This window comes from Pongo abelii, chromosome X, assembly GCF_028885655.2.
Source record: "Pongo abelii isolate AG06213 chromosome X, NHGRI_mPonAbe1-v2.0_pri, whole genome shotgun sequence".
In the NCBI taxonomy this organism is placed as follows: domain Eukaryota; kingdom Metazoa; phylum Chordata; class Mammalia; order Primates; family Hominidae; genus Pongo; species Pongo abelii.
Genome location: NC_072008.2, coordinates 130,388,976 through 130,411,930, shown reverse-complemented (window position 1 = coordinate 130,411,930; position 22,955 = coordinate 130,388,976). Strand labels below are relative to the sequence as shown.

General features: G+C 38.8%; 1 protein-coding gene across 11 annotated transcripts in view; it reads left to right on the top strand.

Moving 5' to 3' along the window:
• The window catches only part of TENM1 (teneurin transmembrane protein 1), an 841,958-nt gene that overhangs the window by 688,942 nt on the left and 130,061 nt on the right, over positions 1–22,955 (top strand). For all 11 annotated transcript variants that reach the window (XM_009235231.2, XM_002832080.2, XM_054545040.1 and 8 more), the window contains 3 exons: positions 1,900–2,161; positions 4,741–5,008; positions 21,784–21,927. In XM_009235231.2, coding sequence (XP_009233506.2) covers positions 1,900–2,161; positions 4,741–5,008; positions 21,784–21,927 — 674 coding nt within the window. The remainder of the gene's footprint in view (positions 1–1,899; positions 2,162–4,740; positions 5,009–21,783; positions 21,928–22,955) is intronic.

Sequence of the window (22,955 nt, the reverse complement as noted above, 5' to 3'; positions counted from 1 at the left end):
TTAAATAAATAAGCACTTCAATTTTGAGTCAAGAGTCAAGGTTTGGGTGAGGCAGATAAACTTCCCCAAGGACACATACTTAAATCCACATAGAAGGTGAACTAGAGGAAAGGTTTCTTGACAAGTAGTGTCAGATTTTCCCCACTACACTTGCCTTAAACTGTTCCTGTATTATTATGAATTCAGACCCTCTGTCTTAAACCATAAATCGTTTGTGTTGTCTTTTTTTTTAGTCCAAACCTAAATTATTTTCTGTAGCTAATGCAGTTCTTCAAATCCTCTTTTTGGAAACTACCTTAATATTAAGCTACTTCACTGAAAAAGCAGCAATAAAAAACACGGTATTATCCATCCTTTGTTACTGTTCATTTATCTTTATCTGCAAGATTTCTGCAACAAAACACGATTGGTAATACTATAATAAATATAATAAATGTCATAGGAAGAGAGTGATGAGATGTCCATAATTAAGTCTGATTCCCTATCAGGGCTTTTTATCATTGAAAAAGTGTTTTGCTGAAAGATCTTTTTTAATGCAGGCAATTGCTTACATCTTTCTCCTGTGGATTTAAGTTGCCTTGAATATTAAGTAACATCATATTGCCCTTTATCCATTTTTAACATAAAAATGATAATAATTTATCATTATCTTACTTTTGTATATAGGAGTTTATGCTTTTCAGATGCTCTCAAGTACATCATCTCAAAGACGTCATTATACTTAAAAGAGAAGTAAGGTAGAACCATCTAGTGTAGAATGAAATGAAATCTGAATCTGTTCAGCTCCAATGCAATAGTCTTGTCATAGACCACATCTAGAGATAGACAGAGTTGGCTTACAGCAAAGGTAGTCTTGCTTTGTCATAGATAGAGAAGGAGTTGTTGGTGAAGTTGTGCAGGGTACATTACAGGCTGTCTTACAAAAAGAAACCAAAAACCATTGTGAAGCAAACCAGAGATCTTAAATCTGAGGTTCAAGTAGACTAGGAGGCCAAAGAGGGTAGTCAAATGTAGAAGGCTCGGTCGGGCATAGCTGAGTTCAAAGAAATTTTCCCTAACAATTGTCCTCTGCTGATATCTTTCTCCAAATGTCATCTCAAAGACACTGTCTGGTTTCTGACACGATGTTTGTGACCCTGAACAAGATATTTAACCTTTTGGCTCCTTACTTTTCTTATGTTACTTTATAGGATTTTTTGGAAAATGAATAATGCATCATTCTCAGAGATGCTGCTAAATGTTAGATGGTCATCTTTCTGTTATCTTTAGCATAAGGGGAGCAGCTGTGTCAGATTTGGCTTTGCAGAAATGCATGCAGTGATTTTGTTTAAGATAGTGTTAAAATTAACTGGTTTACAGGCTGGACGCAGTGGCTCACACCTGTAATCCCAGCACTTTGGGAGGCCAAGGCAGGTGAATCACCTAAGGTCAGGAGTTCAAGAACAGCCTGACGAATATGGTGAAATCCCATGCCTACTAAAGAATACAAAAACTAGCCTGGCATAGTGGTATGCATCTGTAGTCCCAGCTACTCGGGAGGCTGAGACAGGAGAATCACTTGAACCCAGGAGGTGGAGGTTGCAGTGAGCCAAGATCACACCACTGCACTCCAGCCTGGGGTGACAGAGCAAGACTCCATCTCAAAAAAAAATGGTTTACAAATTTCAAGGAAATATCAACTGGTGACATGGAATGTCTTCTTAGAAGACCACTAGATAGTGAAAAGAAGTCATCTATGGAATGAATACATTGCTAGAGAGAATTTATAAAATAGACAATACAAGTGGATATAGTTGAGTCCCCCCAAAAAGGAAAGGGCACTGAAATTAACCTATTTCTTAACTGTAATTTTTTAATTTTTCATTTGATTGCAACTGTCTTATGTTTTTCCCTTCTTAGCTTTGACCTCGTAGCCATTGGTGGCATCTCCGTCATCTTAATCTTCGACCGATCACCTTTCCTGCCTGAGAAGAGGACACTCTGGTTGCCTTGGAATCAGTTTATTGTGGTGGAGAAAGTCACCATGCAGAGAGTTGTATCAGACCCGCCATCCTGCGATATCTCCAACTTTATCAGCCCAAACCCTATTGTGCTTCCTTCACCGCTCACATCATTTGGAGGGTCCTGTCCAGAGAGGGGAACTATTGTTCCTGAGCTGCAGGTGAGTATATCGGCCTTTGAATGTATAAAATAATAATATCATGGAGTGGTCAACAGTGTATAATAGCTAAATTCCTTTTCCTATTCCTGTTGCCATCCTTATAATGTGCTGCCCTTTATTTGTCAAGAGAAGTCTTCAAATGTTTTTCTGGCACACATTTTTAAGATAATCGGTCAGGGCATTAGAATGTTATCTGTGGCCATGGAATAGAACAAGATTAAGTAGCTGTCATAAGAATTAAACTCCAATCTTTGACCTAATAAACACTGTGCTCTAAGAACAAAGCTAGCTGGCTTATTAGTAATAACAGTATAATCCATGAGCTTGGACTGTTTGTGGTTCTGAAATTAAAGCTCCTTAAGAACTTTAGTTTTTGAGCTGGGCGTGGTGTCTCACGCCTGTAATCCCAGCACTTTGGGAAGCCAAGGCGGGCGGATCACCTGAGGTTGAGAGTTCGAGACCAGCCTGACCAACATGGAGAAACCCTGTCTCTACTAAAAATACAAAATTAGTCAGGCATGGTGGCACATGCCTGTAATCCCAGCTACTCAGGAGGCTGAGGCAGGAGAATTGTTTGAACCCGGGAGACGGAGGTTGCAGTGAGCTGAGATTGCACCATTGCCCTCCAGCCTGGGCAACAAAAGTGAAACTCTGTCTCAAAAAAAAAAAAAAAAAAAAATCTAGTTTTCTTCTATTGTCTAGTTTGTATCATTGTCATTGTTCTTAGAAGACATGACAACTTCTCTTGTCTAGCTGTGTAAAGTAAATATAGTTTTCAAGCCTGTGCAGTTTTTTTTTAAAAAAAGCTTTGCTTCTGAGTGTTCAAGCTTTATAGTCAGGAGAAGACATTTTTGAACCTCGATATTTTAACATTCCTGAGAATTCTTCTTTATTGAACATTCAATATTGTCATTTCAATATTAAACCATTCAAACAACCATAGTACAATTCCCTCACCACATTATAGAAACATTTTAATGATAATTAAATGTGGAAACCACCAAAATGGACTCATAGGTCTTAACAGATCCAGAAATCCAGAAGGAAATGCATGCTCCAAGATAGAATTGATTGTTCTTTCATCATAACACCACCCACCAGCTCTTAGCAGTGCCCAGAGAATACCACTTAGATAAGGCTCACACAAAAATACTGCCCTTCAGGAAAAGCAGTCCAAAGAGCTACCCCTTATCTTTTCCATTGCTCTTTGCTTAGAAAGGGAGAAAAAACAAGACAGTGTTTAATGAGTACATTTGATTGGTGTGCCAATCCCTTCACAGATGTCATTAGGAAGTATGGGTCTTCTTTCAGCACGAAAGTTTGCAGGCTTATCTAGGATTGCATGTTTTCTTAGGAAAATGAACTAAGTTGGTGAGTGTCATGCTATCCTTCTCTATTGTACTTGTCACCATCTGAGAAGACAGCTGGTGGACAACTCTGGTATCCAATGGCTAATGTAGAGGAAGAAAAACTGGGCAAAGTGTACACAAAAGGTATCATGCCCTCAGAAACAGGAGAAAGACCAAAAATCCTGGACGATATGAGATACCATATGTTTAACAATCAGTTCTTCTATGTGCGCAAGTTTGGAAAAGTAAGAGAGAACAAGGTTCTGAGGTAAAAATGAATAAGAGCATGAAAATATCTACACTATTCATGTCACCTTAAGTGTATTGAATAGGATGGGCTTTTTCTTCAGAGGTCTTTTGAAAGATGAAAGTCATAGAACACATGATTCAGTTTTAGTTACCACCTTTGGTTATTTAACTTTATCTGTGGTGATAAGCAAACAAGTAATAACAATTAATTAAAGCCACGTTTTATTTTTACTCTGAGACCAACGTTTAGTGTAAAATTTGCAGAGGAATTAGTGAGAGTTATTTGCTTCTCAGTAACAAGTGCCAACTTGGAGAAACTTGTTCCCAGCCATTGCTACATCCAGGCACAGAGAAATATGTAAGAAAAATTTGATTAAAAATTTGGCCTCAGGGTCATTTCAAAGCTCCAAAGAAAATGAATTTGATGGCATCAGTAAAGATTAATTCTAGGGAAACTATAATCTTTGTCATAAAATATCACTTGCTGGGCCTGCTTCTTGAGTTCTTCCTCTTAGAGAGCTTAGCCTGAATAAGGATTACACCAATGGTTTTATGATATATGACTTAACACTAAACAAGATTTTGTGTATGTTTATATAAGAAAAAGACCCCTTAATGGAGCTCATAGTGCTGAATTGCTTGACATTCGGCAGTATGATCTTTTTCAACTCCTACTAAGCAGTTTTTGGAACACTATTGAAAAGCTGAAATTGTTCCTTACACAATCTTTCCTGGCATGGGGAAAAAATAAAAGCAATCCTTAAGGCTGGGTCTTGTCTCCATTCAGGTTTGGTGCAAAATTCCAAACCTATTATCATGCAGTCTCACCAAGATTCAAGAACAAATACCTTGACATCCTTAGACCTGTTTAAGCTCTCTTCTTTGGCATGTTTCAAAGACAACAAAGCATGCAATATCCTCATCTACCTGCGACCACTGACAAGAGCCTATTTTGGCTTTTTTTTTTTTTTTTAATTTCAGGTTGTACAGGAGGAAATTCCCATTCCCTCCAGCTTTGTGAGGCTGAGTTACCTGAGCAGCCGCACCCCTGGGTATAAAACCCTGCTACGGATCCTTCTGACACATTCAACGATTCCTGTAGGGATGATAAAAGTACACCTCACAGTAGCTGTGGAAGGGCGACTCACACAGAAGTGGTTTCCCGCCGCAATTAATCTTGTCTACACATTTGCTTGGAACAAGACCGACATCTATGGACAGAAGGTTTGGGGCCTGGCAGAGGCTTTGGGTATGTTGAACTAATTATATGTAAATAGCAGTATTACATGCACAGAACAGAAAATACTTGTTACATGTTAATTTGTATTTGGAATAATTATTGATTTTCTTCTGTTTAAAGGACCTAAGGCATTTTTCATTTAAACACTACCTTGAGGCCAGTTTACAGTTCCCTTGTGACACATTTTTGCTTCAAAAAGATTTTAGTTCCCCTTTCATTATGGCTGTGTACCAATGGACTCACGCAATATCTGACTTGTAACTGTCACCAGAGCCAAATGCTGCCTTCTAAATGTGACCTTTGGTGTGGCATTCTATAGGCCATGTTTTTGGATTTGACATTTAGACTGTCATTTCTACTTAGAGAATACAAAATTCTAACTTATAGCCATCTCCACTTATTATCTTTTATGTCTAAGATGGTTAGACTTCATTAACTTGTTACTTCTTCAGGTTAAATAAAAAATCATCCTGCCTTCCTATTCCTTTTGCTTTTCTCTAATCTCAAGACTTTAAAACCTAGAGTCTTATAGATAGCAGGGACCTTAAGAGGTCCTTTGGGCCTATGGTTTTCAGATATTTAATTCTCCCAGACAAATGACATTTTTTTAAAATGAGGCAGAGATAGATTTGCCAATGTTCTATTTTGTCAAGTAAGAATATTTTTAAAAGAACTCACTATAATATACTATTCCTACCACTACCATAATTTCATATATGAGGCATACCTTAATAGCAGAAAAGAAAAAATAGTCTGTTTTAAGAAATGATGGCAAGCAATCGAACCCTGACACTCAGAGAGAGATAAACTAACACCAAAGTCTTTATCTCTCTCACTCTGTAGAAAACAGAGAAACCTTCCTAAGGAACTTGATACAGGTCTGTAGACCTGCAGTTTGGGAGCCATTAATCCTTGTACCTTCAGGAAGCAGCTCATGTAAATCACCCTTCGACAGATGAGAAGATTATTTTAAAGCTCTCCAAAAGAGACATTTAGACATCCTCCCTTGGAAGTGTCTATCACGGTATAATTCCCACAGAGCTGACCTATGTTTCTTAGATTATAGTATGTCAATTTTCTTTTCCCAGAGGGAAAGAGAGAGAGAGAGAGAGGGGCTGATGACTCTTCTCTGCCCAAGAGACCCTCATATATTTAAATAATTAACTCATTTGTGTTGGACTTTACTGGAATGCAAGGAACATGGACAGGTACATATTACCTCAGTAAATGGGAAATTATTGTAAAGACACACAAAAAAATAAGAAAGTACAAGAAATACCATCGGTAGCCTCACAAACAGGCCTCAAAACCTATAGCCTTGTTCGGGACACATTGCATTTCTAGAAGGTCAGCATCTGCTCTGTCAACTTAAAACCAGCTCAAGTTTTTCGAAGTCCACTGCTTCCCACAGTGGTGACTCAGCTATACTTAAGACTGACTTCATCTCTCCTCCTGCCATACTAACTATCCTCCTTCTCTCTCTCAGCTCTTCACATTCTATGTGGTCTGCTAACTTGCTGTGTATCTCGCATTCAGATTCCTCTTAGAGAAAATATTGTATGTGTCAGCCATTTACTGTGCAGTCCAGAACACCCTTGTAAGGCAGAACTTTAGCATTAGGCTACCATGAAAGTTGCTGACCAGCCTACAGAGTCCTGCTTAATCCCTATTCTATTGAGTGTAGTGGTTATGAGAACAACTCTGGAGCCAGACTCCTTCCCCGGGTTCAAATAATTCCTTCTCTACTTACGAGCTGTGTGACATTGGGTAAATTAATCTCCAAATGCCACAGTTTCTCCATCTATAAAGTGAATATCATAAAGATTATGTTACTCATAGGTTTGTTATGATATAATGATTAAATGAGGTGAGTAACATAAAGTGCTTGGCACATCATAAGCATTCAACAAATGTCAGTTGCTGATATTGCTTTTTTTCATTTTGTTGTGGCCAGGGTACTGTGATCACATAGTATAAAGCATGGAGTCTATGCAGGTATTTGTTGCCTTAGCTTCTCTAAGAAGGGTGTTGTGAGTATAACAGGCAAGCACTTTGTGCTACTTACTCTCCATTTGCCCTCCCTGCCCACCCCACCCCTCCACCCCCAACAGCCACACACACACATAATCTCTTTTCTGTCCTTCTCTGTGCTCTGAGAGGCTGGCGTCCATGGACTGCATTCCCTGAACGCCTTGCTCTTTAACTTCCCACTTGATTTGGTCAATGAGTGGCACGATCTGGAGACTGTAGAAAGAGAACAAGGTCAGGGTATTTACCCCTCTCCCTGCTTTACTGCAGACTACATTGGACAATAGCAGCTCCTGTCTAGTAGCCCCTCCTCCAAATCCCCATGCTCTCTCTTGCCTTCTGTATCATCACTCCGTCCTCTTCCCCCTACAAGCCCAGAAGGTTTACCAGTTATGCCAGTGCTTAGGTGGCTCTCCCTTCCTTGATAATTCTCTTAACTCTGCCCATGCCTTAATTCGAACTCTCTGCGGTAACATTTACAAGTGCGACATCTCATTCCTGCTGAGACCCTCACTGAATCATACTCAAAGCCTCTAATTCTCTTCTCCATGATATTATCCTACAGCATTTCCTTCACTAGGCAGATAATCCAAAATTCCTCTAATTTTTCTCTATAGGTCCTTATTTTCCAATTCTTTTAATTTATTATTTATTTATTTATTTTTATTTTACTTTAAGTTCTAGGGTACATGTGCACAACGTGCAGGTTTGTTACATATGTATACATGTGCCATGTTGGTGTGCTGCACCCATTAACTCGTCATTTACATTAGATTTATCTCCTAATGCTATCCCTCCCCCCTCCCCCCACCCCATGACAGGCCCTGGTGTGTGATGTTCCACTTCCTGTGTCCAAGTGTTCTCATTGTTCAATTCCCACCTATGAGTGAGAACATGCAGTGTTTGTTTTTTTTTGTCCTTGCGATAGTTTGCTGAGAATGATGGTTTCCAGCTTCATCCATGTCCCTACAAAGGACATGAACTCATCCTTTTTTATGGCCGCATAGTATTCCATGGTGTATATGTGCCACATTTTCTTAATCCAGTCTATCATTGATGGACATTTGGATTGCTTCCAAGTCTTTGCTATTGTGAATAGTGCCACAATAAGCATACGTGTGCATGTGTCTTTATAGCAGCATGATTTATAATCCTAATTTATTTATTTTTAAACTTTTAAGTTCAGGGGTATGTGTGTAGGCTTGTTTTATAGGTAAATTTGTGTCACAGAGTTTGTTGTACAGATTGTTTTGACACCCATTTACTAAGCCTAGTACCCAATAGTTATTTTTTCTGCTCCTTTCCCTCCTCCCAGCCTCCACCTTCAAATAGGCCCCAGTGTCTGTTGTTCCCCCTTTGTGTCCATGAGTTATCATCATTTAGCTCCCACTTATAAGAGAGAACATGCGGTATTTGGTTTTCTGTTTCTGTGTCAGTTTGCTAAGGATGATAACTTCCAGCTCTATCCATGTTCCCGCAAAAGACACAATGTCATTCTTTTTTATGGCTGTACAGTATTCCATGGTATATAAGTACCACATCTTTTTTATCCAATCTGTCATTGATGGGCATTTGGGGTGATTCCACGTCTTTGCTATTGTGAATAGTGCTGCAATGAACATTTGTGTGCATATGTCTTTATAGTAGAATGGTTTATATTCCTACCCAAAGAATGGGATTTCTGGGTCGAATGGAAATTTTGTTTTTAGGTCTTTGAAGAATTGACACACTGCTTTCCACAATGGCTGAACTAAATTTATGCTCCCACCAACAGTGTTTAATTGTTTCCTTTTCTCCACAACCTTGCCAGCATCTATTATTTTTTGACTTTTTTAAAATTTGCATTTCTCTGATGATGGGTGATATTGAGCTTTTTTTAGTATGCTATTGGCCACATATATGTCTTCTTTTGAAAAGCATCTGTTCATGCCCTTTGCCTACTTTTTAATAGGGTTGTTAATTTTTTTCTTATTAATTTGTTTAAGTTCCTTATAGATGCTGGATATTAGACATTTGTCAGATGCATAGTTTGCAAATATTTTCTCCTATTCTTTAGGTTATCTGTTTACTCTGTTGATAGTTTCTTTTGCTGTGCATAAGCTCTTAAATTTTGTTAGATCCCATTTGTCAATTTTTGCTTTTGTTGTGATTGCTTTTGGTGTCTTCCTCATGAAATTTTTGCCTGTTGCTGTGTCCAAAATGGTGTTACCTAGATTGTCTTCCAGGGTTTTTATAGTTTTGGGTTTTACATTTAAGTCTTTAATCCATCTTGAGTTGATTTGTGTATATGGTGTAAGTAAGGGGTCCAGTTTCAATCTCCTGTATGTGGCTAGCCAGTTATTGCAGCACGGATTTTTGAATAGGGAGTCTTTTCCCCATTGCTTGTTTTTGTCAGCTTTGTTGAGGATCGGGTGGTTGTAGATGTGTGACCTTATTTCTGGGCTCTCTATTCTGTTCCATTGGTCTGTGTGTCTGTTTTTATACCAGTACCATGCTGTTTTTGTTACTGTAACCCTGTAGTGTAGTTTGAAGTTGAGTAATGTGATGCCTCCAGCTTTTTTTCTTTTTGTTTAGGATTGCCTTGCTATTTAGGCTTTTTTTGGGGGTTCCATATGAATTTTAGAGTTTTTTTTTCTAATTCTGGGAAGAATGTCATTGGTAGTTTGATAGAAATAGCATTGAATCTGTAAATTGCTTTCGGTAGTATGGCCATTTTTACGATATTGATGCTTCTTATCCATGAGCATGGAATGCTTTTCTGTTTGTTTATGTCATCTCAGATTTATCTGAGCAGTGGTTTTGTAATTCTCTTTGAGAGATTTTTCACCTCCCTGGTTAACTGTATTCCTAGATATTTTATTCTTCTTGTGAATATTGTGAATGGAAGTGTGTTCCTGATTTGGCTCTCAGCTTGGCTGTTGGTGGTGTATAGGAATGCTAATGATTTTTGTACATTGATTTTGTATCCTGAAACTTTGCTGAAGTTATCAGCTAAAGGAGCTTTGGGGCCAAATCTATGGGGATTTCTAGATATAGAATCATGTTGTTTGCCAACAGGATAGTTTGACTTCCTGTCTTCCTATTTGGATGCCTTTTATTTCTTTTTCTTGCTGTATTGCTCTGGCCAGGACTTCCAATTCTATGTTGAATAGGACTGATGAGAGAGGGCATCCTTGTCTTGTGCCAGTTTTCAAGGGGAATGCTTCCAGGTTTTGCCCATTCAGTATGATGTTGGCTGCGGGGTTGTCATAGATGGCTCTTATTATTTTGAGCTATGTTCCTTCAATACCTAATTTATTGTAGAGAGTTTTTAACATGAATGGGTGTTGAATTTTATCAAAGCCATTTATGCATCTATTGAGATAATCAAGTGGTTTTTTTCTTTAGTTCCGTTTATGTGATGAATCACATTTATTAATTTGAGTATGTTGAACCAACTTTACATCCCAGGGATGAAGCATACTTGATCATAGTGGATTAGCTTTTTGAAGTGCTGCTGGATTCAGTTTGCAAATATTTTTTTAAGGATTTTTGCATCAATATTCATCAGGGATATTGGCCTGAAGTTTTCTTTTCTGTTGTGTCTCTGCCAGGTTTTGGTATCAGGATGATGCTGGCCTCATAGAATGAGTTGGGGAGGAGTCCCTCCTCAATTTTTTGGAATAATACTGGTGGGAATGGTACCAGCTGTTCTTTGTACATCTGCTAGAATTTCGCTGTGAATCCACCTGGTCCTAGGGTTTTTGTTTGTTTGTTGGTTGGTTGGTTGGTTGGTTGGTAGGCTATTTATTACTGATTCCGTTTCAGAGCTCATTATTGGTCTGTTCAGGGAACCAATTTCTTCCTGGTTCAATCTTGGGATGGTGTATATGTCCATGAATTTATTAGTCTGTTCTAGGTGTTCATAGTATTTTCTGATGGTTATTTACATTTCTGTGGAGTCAGTGGTAGCATCCCCTTTGTTGTTTCTAGTTGTGTTTATTTGGACCTTCTCTCCTTTTTTCTTTATTAATCTAGCTAGTGGCCTATATAGCTTACTAATTTTTCAGAAAACCAACACCTGAATTTGTTGATCTTTTAAATAGTTTTTCATATTTTCTAATTCTTTATGATCTTCCTTAGACCCCAGCTGGGTTTTGAGGGGGTTGTTTTTGTTTTTGTTTTTTCCTTTTTTTCTTAAATTGTGACACTTAGAAATTTACCCAGTCCTCTCATGAAGAGCTGATCAGTACAGCATCTAGTAGTAATTTCTTGCTAGGGTTCACATAAATGCAGCTCAGCTGCATTTTTTTTAATAACAGGCTTATTGAGGTATAATTCATAGACCATAAAGTTCACTCACTTAAAGTGTACAATTCATTGGCTTTTAGTGTTTTCACAAGGTTGTACAACTACCACCAATATCTAATTCCAGAACATTTTCATCATCACTCCACAAAGTAACCCTGTACATATTAGCAGTCACTCCTCACTCCTCCCTCCCCCAAGTCCTAGAATCCACTCATCTCCATTTTGTCTATATGGATTTATCTATTGGCTTGTTTTTCATGGCATAATGTTTTCAAAAGATCCATTTTCTGACAATGGTAAAGCATGTGAACAGTTGGTAGAAAGAAGTTGGAGAATCTACTACTCTGAAGATGGATTGTGAGCTCCATAAGAACACAGTAGATGATAAATAGTTCAGATGATAAATGAATGGAAACAAATAGGATCAAATAGACAACCATTGAGCCGATACCTTAATATTTATGATTACATCTAAATAAACAAAGAAGGAAATGTCTATTTGTACTCCTGGTGATATTTTGTAATCACTTAACTGATATGGGAGGAAATAGACTGAATTTTGTACCAGCAACAGTGCTGTATCTGACACTTTTCAGATTTGCTTCAAATTCAGAAATACTAGTATAGCTATTTGGTAGGCAGAATAATAGCCACCAAAGATGTCCATCCTTGGAAACTATGAATATGTTATGTTGCATGCCAAAAGAGAATTAAGGTTACAGATGAAATTAAGATTGTTAGCTTCTGATTTGAGATTGGAGATTATCCTGGTCTATCTGGGTAGGCTCAATTTGTCATAAGGGTCCTTATAAACAGAGAAGGGAGTGGAAGGGGAGGTCAGAGTTACGTGAGGATATAACTATGGAAGAAAGGCACAGAGAGATGCAACAATGCTGGCTTTGAAGATGAGGGAAGAGAGCCACAAACTAAGGCGTGCAAGCAGCTACTAGAAGCTGGAAAAGGCGAAGAAATGGATTTTCCCTTAGAGCCTCTGGAAAGGAACTCAGCCCTACGGACACATTGATTTTTGCTCAGTGAGACCCATTTGAGAATTCTGGCCTCCATAACTGTAAGATGAGAAATTTTTCTGGTTTAAAGCCTTTAAGTTTTTGGTAATTTGTTACAGCAGAGATTGGAAACTAATATAAGACATGACCAGCATTCATGCAGTCCAGTTAGAGCAATGATTTTGGTTAAAACTGTGACTAGAAATTTCGATCTCCCACTCTTTCTCCTCCCGTGCCAGTTAAATATGAATCTCTGGCCCACTCACTTCTGGGTGATGGAGAAAGAAGGGTTCAGGTTTAAACAAGCTGAATTTAAAGTGATGGTGAATATCTAAATTAGTTTGAAATGTGGGACTCTTGTTTTCCATGTAGCTCGGCTGTAGGGAATTGGTGTAATCTCTAAGGGCTAGAATATCACAAGAGAAGAATAGAGTGTTGAGGGACAGCGAAAATGAGAAAAGAAGTGCTTGAGATCCTAGGATATACCACCAATTTTTGTAAGGAAACAGACTTTGCAACTGAAGGGATAATACCAGAGTGAATAAATTACAAACAGGGGTTGTATGAACTCCTTCCTTGGAGAAGTATCAATGGTAACTGATAAGATTGATTAATCCAAGTACAATATTGATCAAGTGGAAGAAGAGTAAAATCATCCCCAGGGTTCCAGTACAAAAGCCACAATCACTAGTTCATCCGGCTTAAAGATTTTGTTGTCTGATACACAGACAAGCCTCCCCTGCTAAAAACTCCATGTGAGCGTTTTAAATAATTTGGACTTAGTGCTTTATTCTTTGACTCTAAATAAAGTACGATGTCTGGAAATCATTGTATTTTATTTAGTTTCTTTCCCAACTCTGCTGCTTGCAAAACAATGTAAAAAAAAAATCATTACTGTTAAGTTCACAGGGCTGTTAAAATTCCAGAGATGGCTTATTTAATTTGACAAACTGGCTTGTTCAGGGGCTCTGATCTGCATCCATTATGTGAATTTTGTCAAAATAATTCCCGATGTCCGCCTGTGTCTGCATACATTATCAATATGTAATAATGCATTCTGCCTCGTCTTTATTTTAATTAAATTAAATTGCATCAGTTTGGAATCCTGGAAGTTCAGGAAATCAGCCATCCGCTGTTAGTAGCTCTGCTATAAACAATTCTATTTTTCTTCAAGGTTATTGGCAACAACAATTGCATAATTATTTAGTATAGTAGTTTGGCAACGAAGAATGGTGTTTCTCGGAAAACTAGACTTCCTAAAGGTTCACGACACATAGGAGTCTGTCTAAATTGTGTTAGAGAGAAACAGGGGAACATTAATAGTAATAGGTGCTGAGCTATGGTTGCTTTGTGCACACAAAACAGTCCTGAGAACGATGCTTTAGCGTTCATAAATTTCCCTTCAGTGAAACCTAAGCAGGTTGGGCAGCCACAAAAATAGCATCCACTGAATATTTTAATAATAAATGGGTAGTGCTTTACAATTTGCAAACTACTTTCACATATATTATCTCATTTTAATCCTTATAACATTCCTGCCTGGTAGGCATGGCAGAATTAGTGGGATCTTCATGTTGCAGAGGGGGAAACTGAGGGTCAGAAAGAAAAAGTAACTGGCCTAGAGTCCTGTACAGAGCAGGGATTCAAACTCGGGTCTCCCAGTCCTGAGTTCTGTATGCCTTTCAATGCTGCCTCTCCTCACTAAAGTAATCAACCCACCTTACTGAGTACCCAATTCAATGCCCCAGTGGTTTTCTATCAGAGAAGCTAGCAGAGATAATAATCTTTCATCATTTCTCTCCACTCATGAATTCATAATCGTTAACTGAAAGCAGGGCTGTTTATTCCATTCAACTTCATAGGCACAGTGCCAAGGATATGAGATTTTCAAGGACCTACAAAATGTTTGCTACCTAAAAAACAAGTGTATTGTCGCCAGAAGATGAAAAGGAAATCTGAAAATCAACGTTAGTAAATGTTTAAATAAGTGTCTGAAAAATGGAGCATCATGTCAGCTTATGAACTACAACTCAATTTTCATCCTTACATATGAAATATGTTTAATGTAGGATATGAGTTGTATACATTTTAATATGTCTTATAGGATATAAGATACGATATCCAAAAGTAAGAGTTCCTACCAAGGTTTTCAAATGGCCTTCACTAGTACTTTCATAAGCAAGTGGTCTTGTGCCCATTTCAAACTGCTGGTCACACCCATTAGTAGACTGTGAAATCTATTTGGTGAGTCAACCAGCATTTTTGTTTTGAAAAATTGAATAGAATGTGATGGAATATAATAGAACCGAAGTGAACAGAATTAAATAGAACATACCCGAATGTGATGCTACAAAGACAGTATTGTCTTGGAAAAACTTTGTTTCAAGTGTGTGTGTGTGTGTGTGTGTGTGTGTGTGTATCTCCCCATGTCGATGCTGGGTCACAATTAACGAATTGTGTTTCTCATCATGACTTTCAGACATGAAAGTTTAAAAGCCATTGGTAAGATGATAAGCCCAGAAACAGAAAAATTAAATGACTTATCAAACCATGTGACTTATTTTCCAAATCAGCATTTATGACTGTTCTTGTCTTCTGGCCCCTCTACCAACCCATATCAGAGGGGACTATGGAGGTATCCCTTCAACATTGGGTGACCACATAATTTATCATTCTAACCAGATACTTTTGAGAGTAAAAGGAGATACTGTTAATAATTACATCAAGAAAACAACATAACCAAGCACCGTTTTTGGCCATTTGGGTTACATGGCACTTCTACTTCAAGGCTATCCCTAGCTTCCAGTCATTGTCTCTTAAATTCTGAACAAATAAAAAGTTATTTATTTAGCACTACTGAATTGTGGGTTGTCCCCCTTAGTAGCTGTCATCTAGCATAGTAGACAAAAGCATTTGCCTATGAGTTACTGGGTTTGAGCTCTGGCTCTGCCATTTACTAGCCATGTGACCTTGGACTTAATAACTTCATTTCTTTGAGTCTGTATGATATCTATCAAACTGGAGTAAATATAGTTTCCTCATGAGTTTGAGTCTTCAAATTAGGTCATGCGTACAAAAACATATCTAATTGTTATGTATTACACAAATGTAAGGCATATTATTTTGTGGTAATTATTAGGGAGATCATTGATAAAAATTCCAGAAAGTAGGCTGGGCATGGTGGCTCACGCCTGTAATCCCAGCACTCTGGGAGGCCAAAGCGGGTGGATGGCCTAAGGTCAGGAGTTCAAGACCAGCCTGGCCAACATGGTGAAACACCGTCTCTACTACAAATAAAAAAAATTAGCCGGGCGTGGTGGCGCATGCCTGTAATCCCAACTACTCAGGAGGCTGAGGCAGGAGAATCACTTGAACCTGGGAGGTGGAGGTTACAATGAACCGTGATCACACCACTGCACTCCAGCCTGGGCAACAAGAGTGAAACTCTGTCTAAAAAAAAAAAAAAAAAAAAAAAAAAGGTAATCCTTCAAGGTATGGCATCTCTCACATGAAAAATTATCCTGCCCTGTGTAATATTCAGTATCTCTCCAGTGCTTCACAGATCACCTGCCTGGCACATAAAGCAGCTTGGCGAAGGTTTGCTGTGTTATTAAATAACAGCACCTCACTTTCCACTACAATATTGAATCCCTTTTAATCAATCACATTGTTTCAAAGGATAGCCAGTCCATTTCCAAGGTGAGTCTATTTCCAAAACCCCTGCCTCCCCCCCAAAATATGCCTAAATACTGCTAGGGGATAGTAATCTTACAATTTTTTACTGGGTAGGGACAGGGAGGGTTGTTGTTCTTCACTTGTTTTTGATGCACCGGAGACAAACTGACTCTCTAGCCACCCTGACCTTCTTTAAATCTCTCAAAGCTACCAAGTCTCAAGGCCTTCCAAACATGCCACTCTCTCTGCCTAGAATGCCCTCTCCTATAAAGGTAAACCCTTTCTTGTAAAGAGGCTTTTCCTTGCCTCCACAGTCCAACATAAATTTCCTGGTTACACTCTCTCATAATGCTCAGCATTTTCCCATCATAACCTTTATTACAATTTGTGTTTGCGTGTGTGTGTTTGTGTGTGTGTGTGTGTTACTTGTTTTACTTTTATATTTGTTCCTCCCACTTGACTATAACCTCCGCTGGGGGGAGGGATGCTGTCTTGTTCAACCTCATATCCCCAGTGCCCCACAAACTGCCTGTCAACAAGAGGTACCCATGAAATATTGCATATTTGTTGAATGACTGAACAAAGAAATGAATACCAACAGAGGATCAGGGTGATCCCTTAGCCTTGCCTATATAATAGAATGGTGGGTCTGCCCAGAGAGAGGAGGGCAGTGCCCAGGTACACAAAGGCACTTACAAATGTTATACATGAGCCAGTATATCACTCTGCCTTTGATGGCAATATAGGTTATCCATGTTGGCTTTTATGCAGCTAGGCTTGGACAAAGCAGCCAGAAAAAAATCTCATAATAGTAGGTTTTACTGTACGGAACCTCTTGGCAAAAGTGTTGCATAGCTGTCTCACTCCTGGATTCTTTTAATTTCCTACCTGTACTTTCTCTTCATTCAACTGCCTCACTCTAACACTATCATATTTAACCCTTATTTTTGTAAATAGATAGGGTAAAGATCTTAAGTAAGGGATTACCAAATCAAATCCAGTGATTCACTGAAAGGATAATACATCATGTCCAGGTAAAGTTTATTTTAGGGCAAGAAAGATGGTTCAACATTGGGAAATCTATTGCTATAATTCACTGTCTTAACAGATTAAAGGAGAAAACTATGTGAATTTGTCCATAAGTGTCAAAAAGACACTTGATGAAAATTCAGCACCTGTTTCTGACACTCTTAGTAAGCTAGGAATAATAGATAAACAAAGTATTTCAGGCCACTGGGCAGTGTGTCAAATTGAGAAACCTCTGGGCTCATCCTATCCTATGATAAATCACTAGAGAATAGGGAAAGATAGAAGAATCTCTGAGAGCAGGTACTTGTTTTAAATAGATAGCATTTTGTCTACATAGTATTGGTCTGTTTTGCCATGGCCTTCATTTGGTTCTTTAGGTTTTTTGTCTTTTGTTGTTGTTGTTGTTTTTGCATGAATCTTGTATTTTAAAAGAACGGAAAATATTTATTGCTATATTCAATAATTCCTTTTGGAGAAGATTTTCATCTTGTAATTAGGCACCTTTTAAATATCATGAAATTATTTTTAGATGTTCCCTGAGTTCATGAAGGTAACATGTAAATTTCTCACATTGACTATCAGACGACTTTTAATTATATATTGCCTTCATAAATGCAACCATTATAAATTCTGAAGCCTTAGCCTGAAGCTGTTGAAAGTCATCTGCTTAATCTTGTCATATTTCACACATCAGCTTCATTGCGTGGCACCTTTACCTTGGCTACTTAATGTCAATCTCCTATCCTAGCCCTTATAGATGAATGTCACAGTAACTAAACTAAGTTATCAGGGACGCCATGACCCTCAGCCTTCTTGCCATCCCCTTGTCATACAAATGCTGCTGCTCTGATAAGTAGAATGAACATTCAGTTATTTTTCCAATGTCAAATGGCTTTGGAGGAGCAAGCTACGATCTTTTACTCAGTCTTCTTTACGAGCCAGTGTAATATTTGCAAGATGACTAACAGTGAAGTCACAGGTGCAATCCTGTGACCAGAGGATAGAATCCTCTGCAAAAGTAACAGGACAATCTCGACAATTAGTGACTCTTGGTTAAGGAGCATTCCATTAATATCTCTGTGTGGAGGTGAGGGAGAGAATACAGGAAGGCAGAAATCCAGATGGAATTAGAAGAGTCACGAGGGAGGTGATCACATGGCTCAGAGAAAGTATTATTCCATAATAATTACTCACTCTCAACTGCCTTCTCAATATATGCACACCAGCACGAACCCATTATGCTAACCCCTGGGAAGTGTAGTCCAGGACCCCTTATCCACTTATTCTTGCTCACTGCCAGTCTAGTCTACTTTCTACAGCTTCTCTGAGATGTTGATGATTTTTTTTTCCCTTTCTATGACACTCTTCTCCCTAGTCCCTACTCCAGAGTGCTAGAAACTGAATCTGTGCCCTGTACCATGCTATGTTGATGATCAGACGTGATAGACAACAGGCTGCCTGGGAAATGGTAGTGGTCCACTGTGCTTATTTAGCTGAGGCTCAGCTGTCATAGTGTCAGGCAGAGCATGGTGTCAAGACAGGGTTTTCAGTGCCAGCTCCAGTGTAACCTTTTTTCCCTATATTAAATTATATGAAAAAAGTAGGCATTTAGTGCATTATAGTCTGCTTCCATGACAGAAAGTCTAGGATTAGTTGCTACTGTATTTGCTAGTTCTTGTGAGCTTGGAGAGAAGTTCAACTCCATGGGGTGAAACATTTGCCTTCTCATAAGCTGATTGCAAGTTCCAGGATTATGTTAAAGTGGGCTGCTGTCAGAAAGAAACTTTGCCTTGTTACCCTGAGCAAGGAGCCACATACGAAAATACCCCGACACACAGCTATTCTCATTAAAGTCAGCTGGAAATTTTGGACAAGTCTTAAATATAAATTATAACTTCATTAGCTCACAGAGCTTTCTTGGGAGAAAGTAAATCTAATAAAAATTAGAGGGAACTTAGTAAGTGGTTGCCTTGTTGCTATTTGCTGTGACTGGGGAAAAAAAGTAATATAATTGGGGGTTTGCAGCCAATGCACTTTTTTGTTGTGAACTGGAGAGCAATTCAGAGAGCAGATAGGAGGAGGTGAAAAGAGTACATATGTCTCATTACCACTGCGTTGAGAACTCCTTAATTGATGCTTTATGTAAGCATTTCCTGCTGCAGAGTTGGGAGGATCTTTAACTGTTACTGAGAGAGAAAAAGCAGGCTCCAAACCACCATCACAGGTCACCAGGGCACACTACTTATTTGCAAAACTGCGCAATCACCTTCCGGAGAAGGGATTCTAGGAGAGCTCACCAGACTTACAATGTACAGAAGGCAGATCCAGTAATTGCCAGGAGTACTGTGGGGAAGGAGATGATGGCTTTAAGGGAACTTGTAATTATTGTTGTTGTGATTATTTATTAATCAAGACTTTTAAATGTTGGCAGGAGAAGCAGAAACTGTGTTATCCTACACACCAACATGGCCCTCAGTGTGCTCTCTAACCACCTGATTTTCCAGCATAAGATTCAGTGTTCTATTTGGCTTTTGGGTTTGATCCTCAACCAGAAGTTATCAAATGTAATCTAGAAAGAATGCAATTTAGAGTGTTAGCGCTAAAGAAGGATTAAAAGGATTGTCTACTACAGTTATCTTTGATCTGAGATCTTTATTTGGACTTCAGAAAGTCAGTGAACTCCCTAGAGTTATATAGAAAATTTTGTATGCATATGCATTTTTCTAGGAAGAATGTCTATAACTTTAATTAGATTCACAACAAAGTGCTCCCTGACCCAAAAGCGTCTAAGAACCACCAATTCTAGTCACTCCCTCCCACTACGCTATCAGTGAAAAGCCCAACTCCAGAAATGGAGAATAACTTGCCTGAGCCCACACAGCTAGTTAATGATAGATCTGAGAGTTGAAGTCTTTTCCAACTCTTGGTCCAAAACCAACTCTTTGGACTTTACCAGAGTTGTTTTAGCAAGTAGAGGGGCTGTAGGAGATATCAGGGAGACTGTAGACAGTATTGATTTGTACCATAAGTGTAACTTGAACTAGATTACCTTTGAGATCCCTTTCCCCTCTGAGAGTCTATTTCCACTGTTAATAGAGAACAGCATTGACAGAGATGATTAGTTTCCTCCCCTGCCCCCAGTCCATTGGCCTCTGTTGCTAATAATGCTTGGTTGAGGATAATATTAAAATGAGTCTGCATTTCATGAGTCTTTACCAGCTGATGGCTGATAGAAGGGCATCCCCGCCAGGAATGGCTACATAATTTGCAGGGCCCAGTGAAATGAGAACGGAAATACAGAGCCTCTTGTTTAAAAAGTATTACAAACTTCAAGACAGTGACTGCAGAGCATTAAATCAAGTATAGGCCCCTCCTAAGCATGGGTCATACCCATGAAGATGGCCCTGATCCCTATTATAAGCTTTGGTAGAGTGGAGGACAAAGAGGAGCCAGCCTGCAATTTAAAATTGGCCACAAATGATCCACAAAGTCAGAGAGTTGGGTATTTGTGATTACAGGGACTTTTTGGCTTATCTGTGAATGTGCTCACACACACATGCACATGCACACACAAATCATTTTGACTAAAATTACCATCTTTTCCCTTCACCTAATGCCGAAAACCAAAACTAGTTGGCTTTATTTTTTCACTTTCGGACCTATTGTTCTGGCATTGTTTAAGCACCCATTTTCATTTCCAGTTTTCATAACCAAATGACAAACGAAGGACCGAGCTCTTCAGGGGCATCTAAAGAGTCAGGTAGAGGCAGGTACTCAAAAGCTATGGCAGACCACAGATCAACAGGGGCTATTTTAAGCTGCCAGAAAGAGGGAAAGCCGCTTCAGGATATGCAGTGTAATGAGCCAGTGTTCTCAGGCCTAGAACATTATGAGGATAGAAAGCATTGTAAATTTAAGAATCAGAAATCTGGGGTTCCAACAGGTGAGCAAGTTTACCAAGAGGGAAAATGGCTAGGACTTGGTATACTTGAGCTATACATAGTTCAGTAGAGCAAAGACACTCAAGCTACCACATTCTGCATTTCACATTTCAGTGGCATACCGGGGTTCCAAGTTTAATGCACATCTGTGCTGCATAGCAGTTGAGGCCAAATGTTGGGTGATGTCCCATTGGTTAGTTATATACGGAAACCAAAACATAACGTGCACAAAGTGGAATTTACACTTGCAACACTCTAAGCAAACTTAGTCTCAGAAAACCAAAAGCCAGTTAGCACAGGAAAACATAAATTTGGCAAATCCATTTGTATTAGTTTCATATGTAGTTGGTTGCTGTATAAGTGACCTAGTACTCCAAAGGCAACTTGCTGAGTGCATTTTTCACTATAGTGGTAAAAAACCAGCCCTACCTGCACTTCTCCTACAAAGGCAGAGAGAAATACTACCACAGCTTAATCCTGCAGAAAGCGTCTCTCTTCAGTTTTACAGCACAGCCTCCAACCCAAAAGCCCAAAATAAAGCTTAATGTCCATAAACATATGGTACCAGCCTAATAAGAGCATTTATTTACTCACTTCTTCATATATTTATCCAATATGCACTGATCACTTTTGAGTGCAATGTTGTACTGTGCTAGGTGCAATGTTGAGTGCTAGGTGAAAGAAATTTGCAGTCAAATTTCAACTCTAATCAGAATTCAGTAGCCAAAGTGATATCCACAGAATTATCAACTGGTATAAACACAAAGCAAATATTTTACAGTTTTCTAATGTGCTGTTAACTCTTTGCTTGCAGTATCTGTGGGATATGAATATGAAACGTGCCCTGACTTTATTCTCTGGGAGCAAAGGACAGTTGTTTTACAAGGTTTTGAGATGGATGCTTCTAACCTAGGAGGCTGGTCTTTGAATAAGCATCACATTTTGAATCCTCAAAGTGGTAAGTAGCTTTTTAAATTTGTGTTAGTACTACTTTCCTAATGCTGTATAATACATATTCATTGAAGAAAATTTGGAAAGTACAAGATAAAAATTTCTTGTAAGAATACTACTTAGAGAGGACCGCATTAGATGCAATAATTCTATTTTGAATTACTCTTAGTGTGGTAAGAATCGGAACACTCTCATCTTAATCTGTCCCTTCTTTGGACCACTCTCCCTGCTGTTCTCCTTGTTTGCAATTTAAATGTTAAACAAATCAGGAGAAGGGAGCAGAGGTGGCCCCTGAGTTTGTGCTTTTCCCAGACAAACTGAGTTTGCTACCCTGGTTATAACTCTATCCAAGTTCCTTCACCTACTGTTGCATCTTAGTGGGAAACCCGTCACTGGTGTTTTCATACAGCTTTCCTCTGAGTGTCTACTGTGAAATCATATCCCTTTTCATCTAAAGAGACAGATTCTGAATAAGCTATAGTAGGACATGTACATTGGGTTATTTTTCCAGAATTGGGGATCAGAATGTATTAAGGCCCCTACACACTTCCATCCAGCCATCCTTGTATCCATCCTAACTTTGTGGAACAGGTGGCTAAGGCCAGGTGATCTTATAAGGCCACGAACTGACCAAACTATGAGATCCATTTTATAATCACACCCATGATATCACTTCATCTCTACTATAGCCAAATCAGCTATGTCGACCAGCCCCACAGGCTGAGAAACTTTGAATGGCAAAGCCAACCAGATTTACTTCAACCATAGAAACAGACCGCCTACTATAGTCCCAGTGTGGGACTCTGAAGGTGAATGAGTCTATTGCTGTATGCCCCCGTTATACCTCTTTCCCCTCCTTCAAGGAAGATTCTGAATTCCATATCAAACAGTTAATTTTTTTTTAAGAGCAAAGATTCAGGCTGAGATATAAAATGTCAACTTTTTTTTCTGTTGTCAAAAGGAAAGCCACAGTTTTTAAAGTACAAAAATGAAAGGGCAGATGCCACTTATTAAATTATTAGGTTTTTTGTTTTC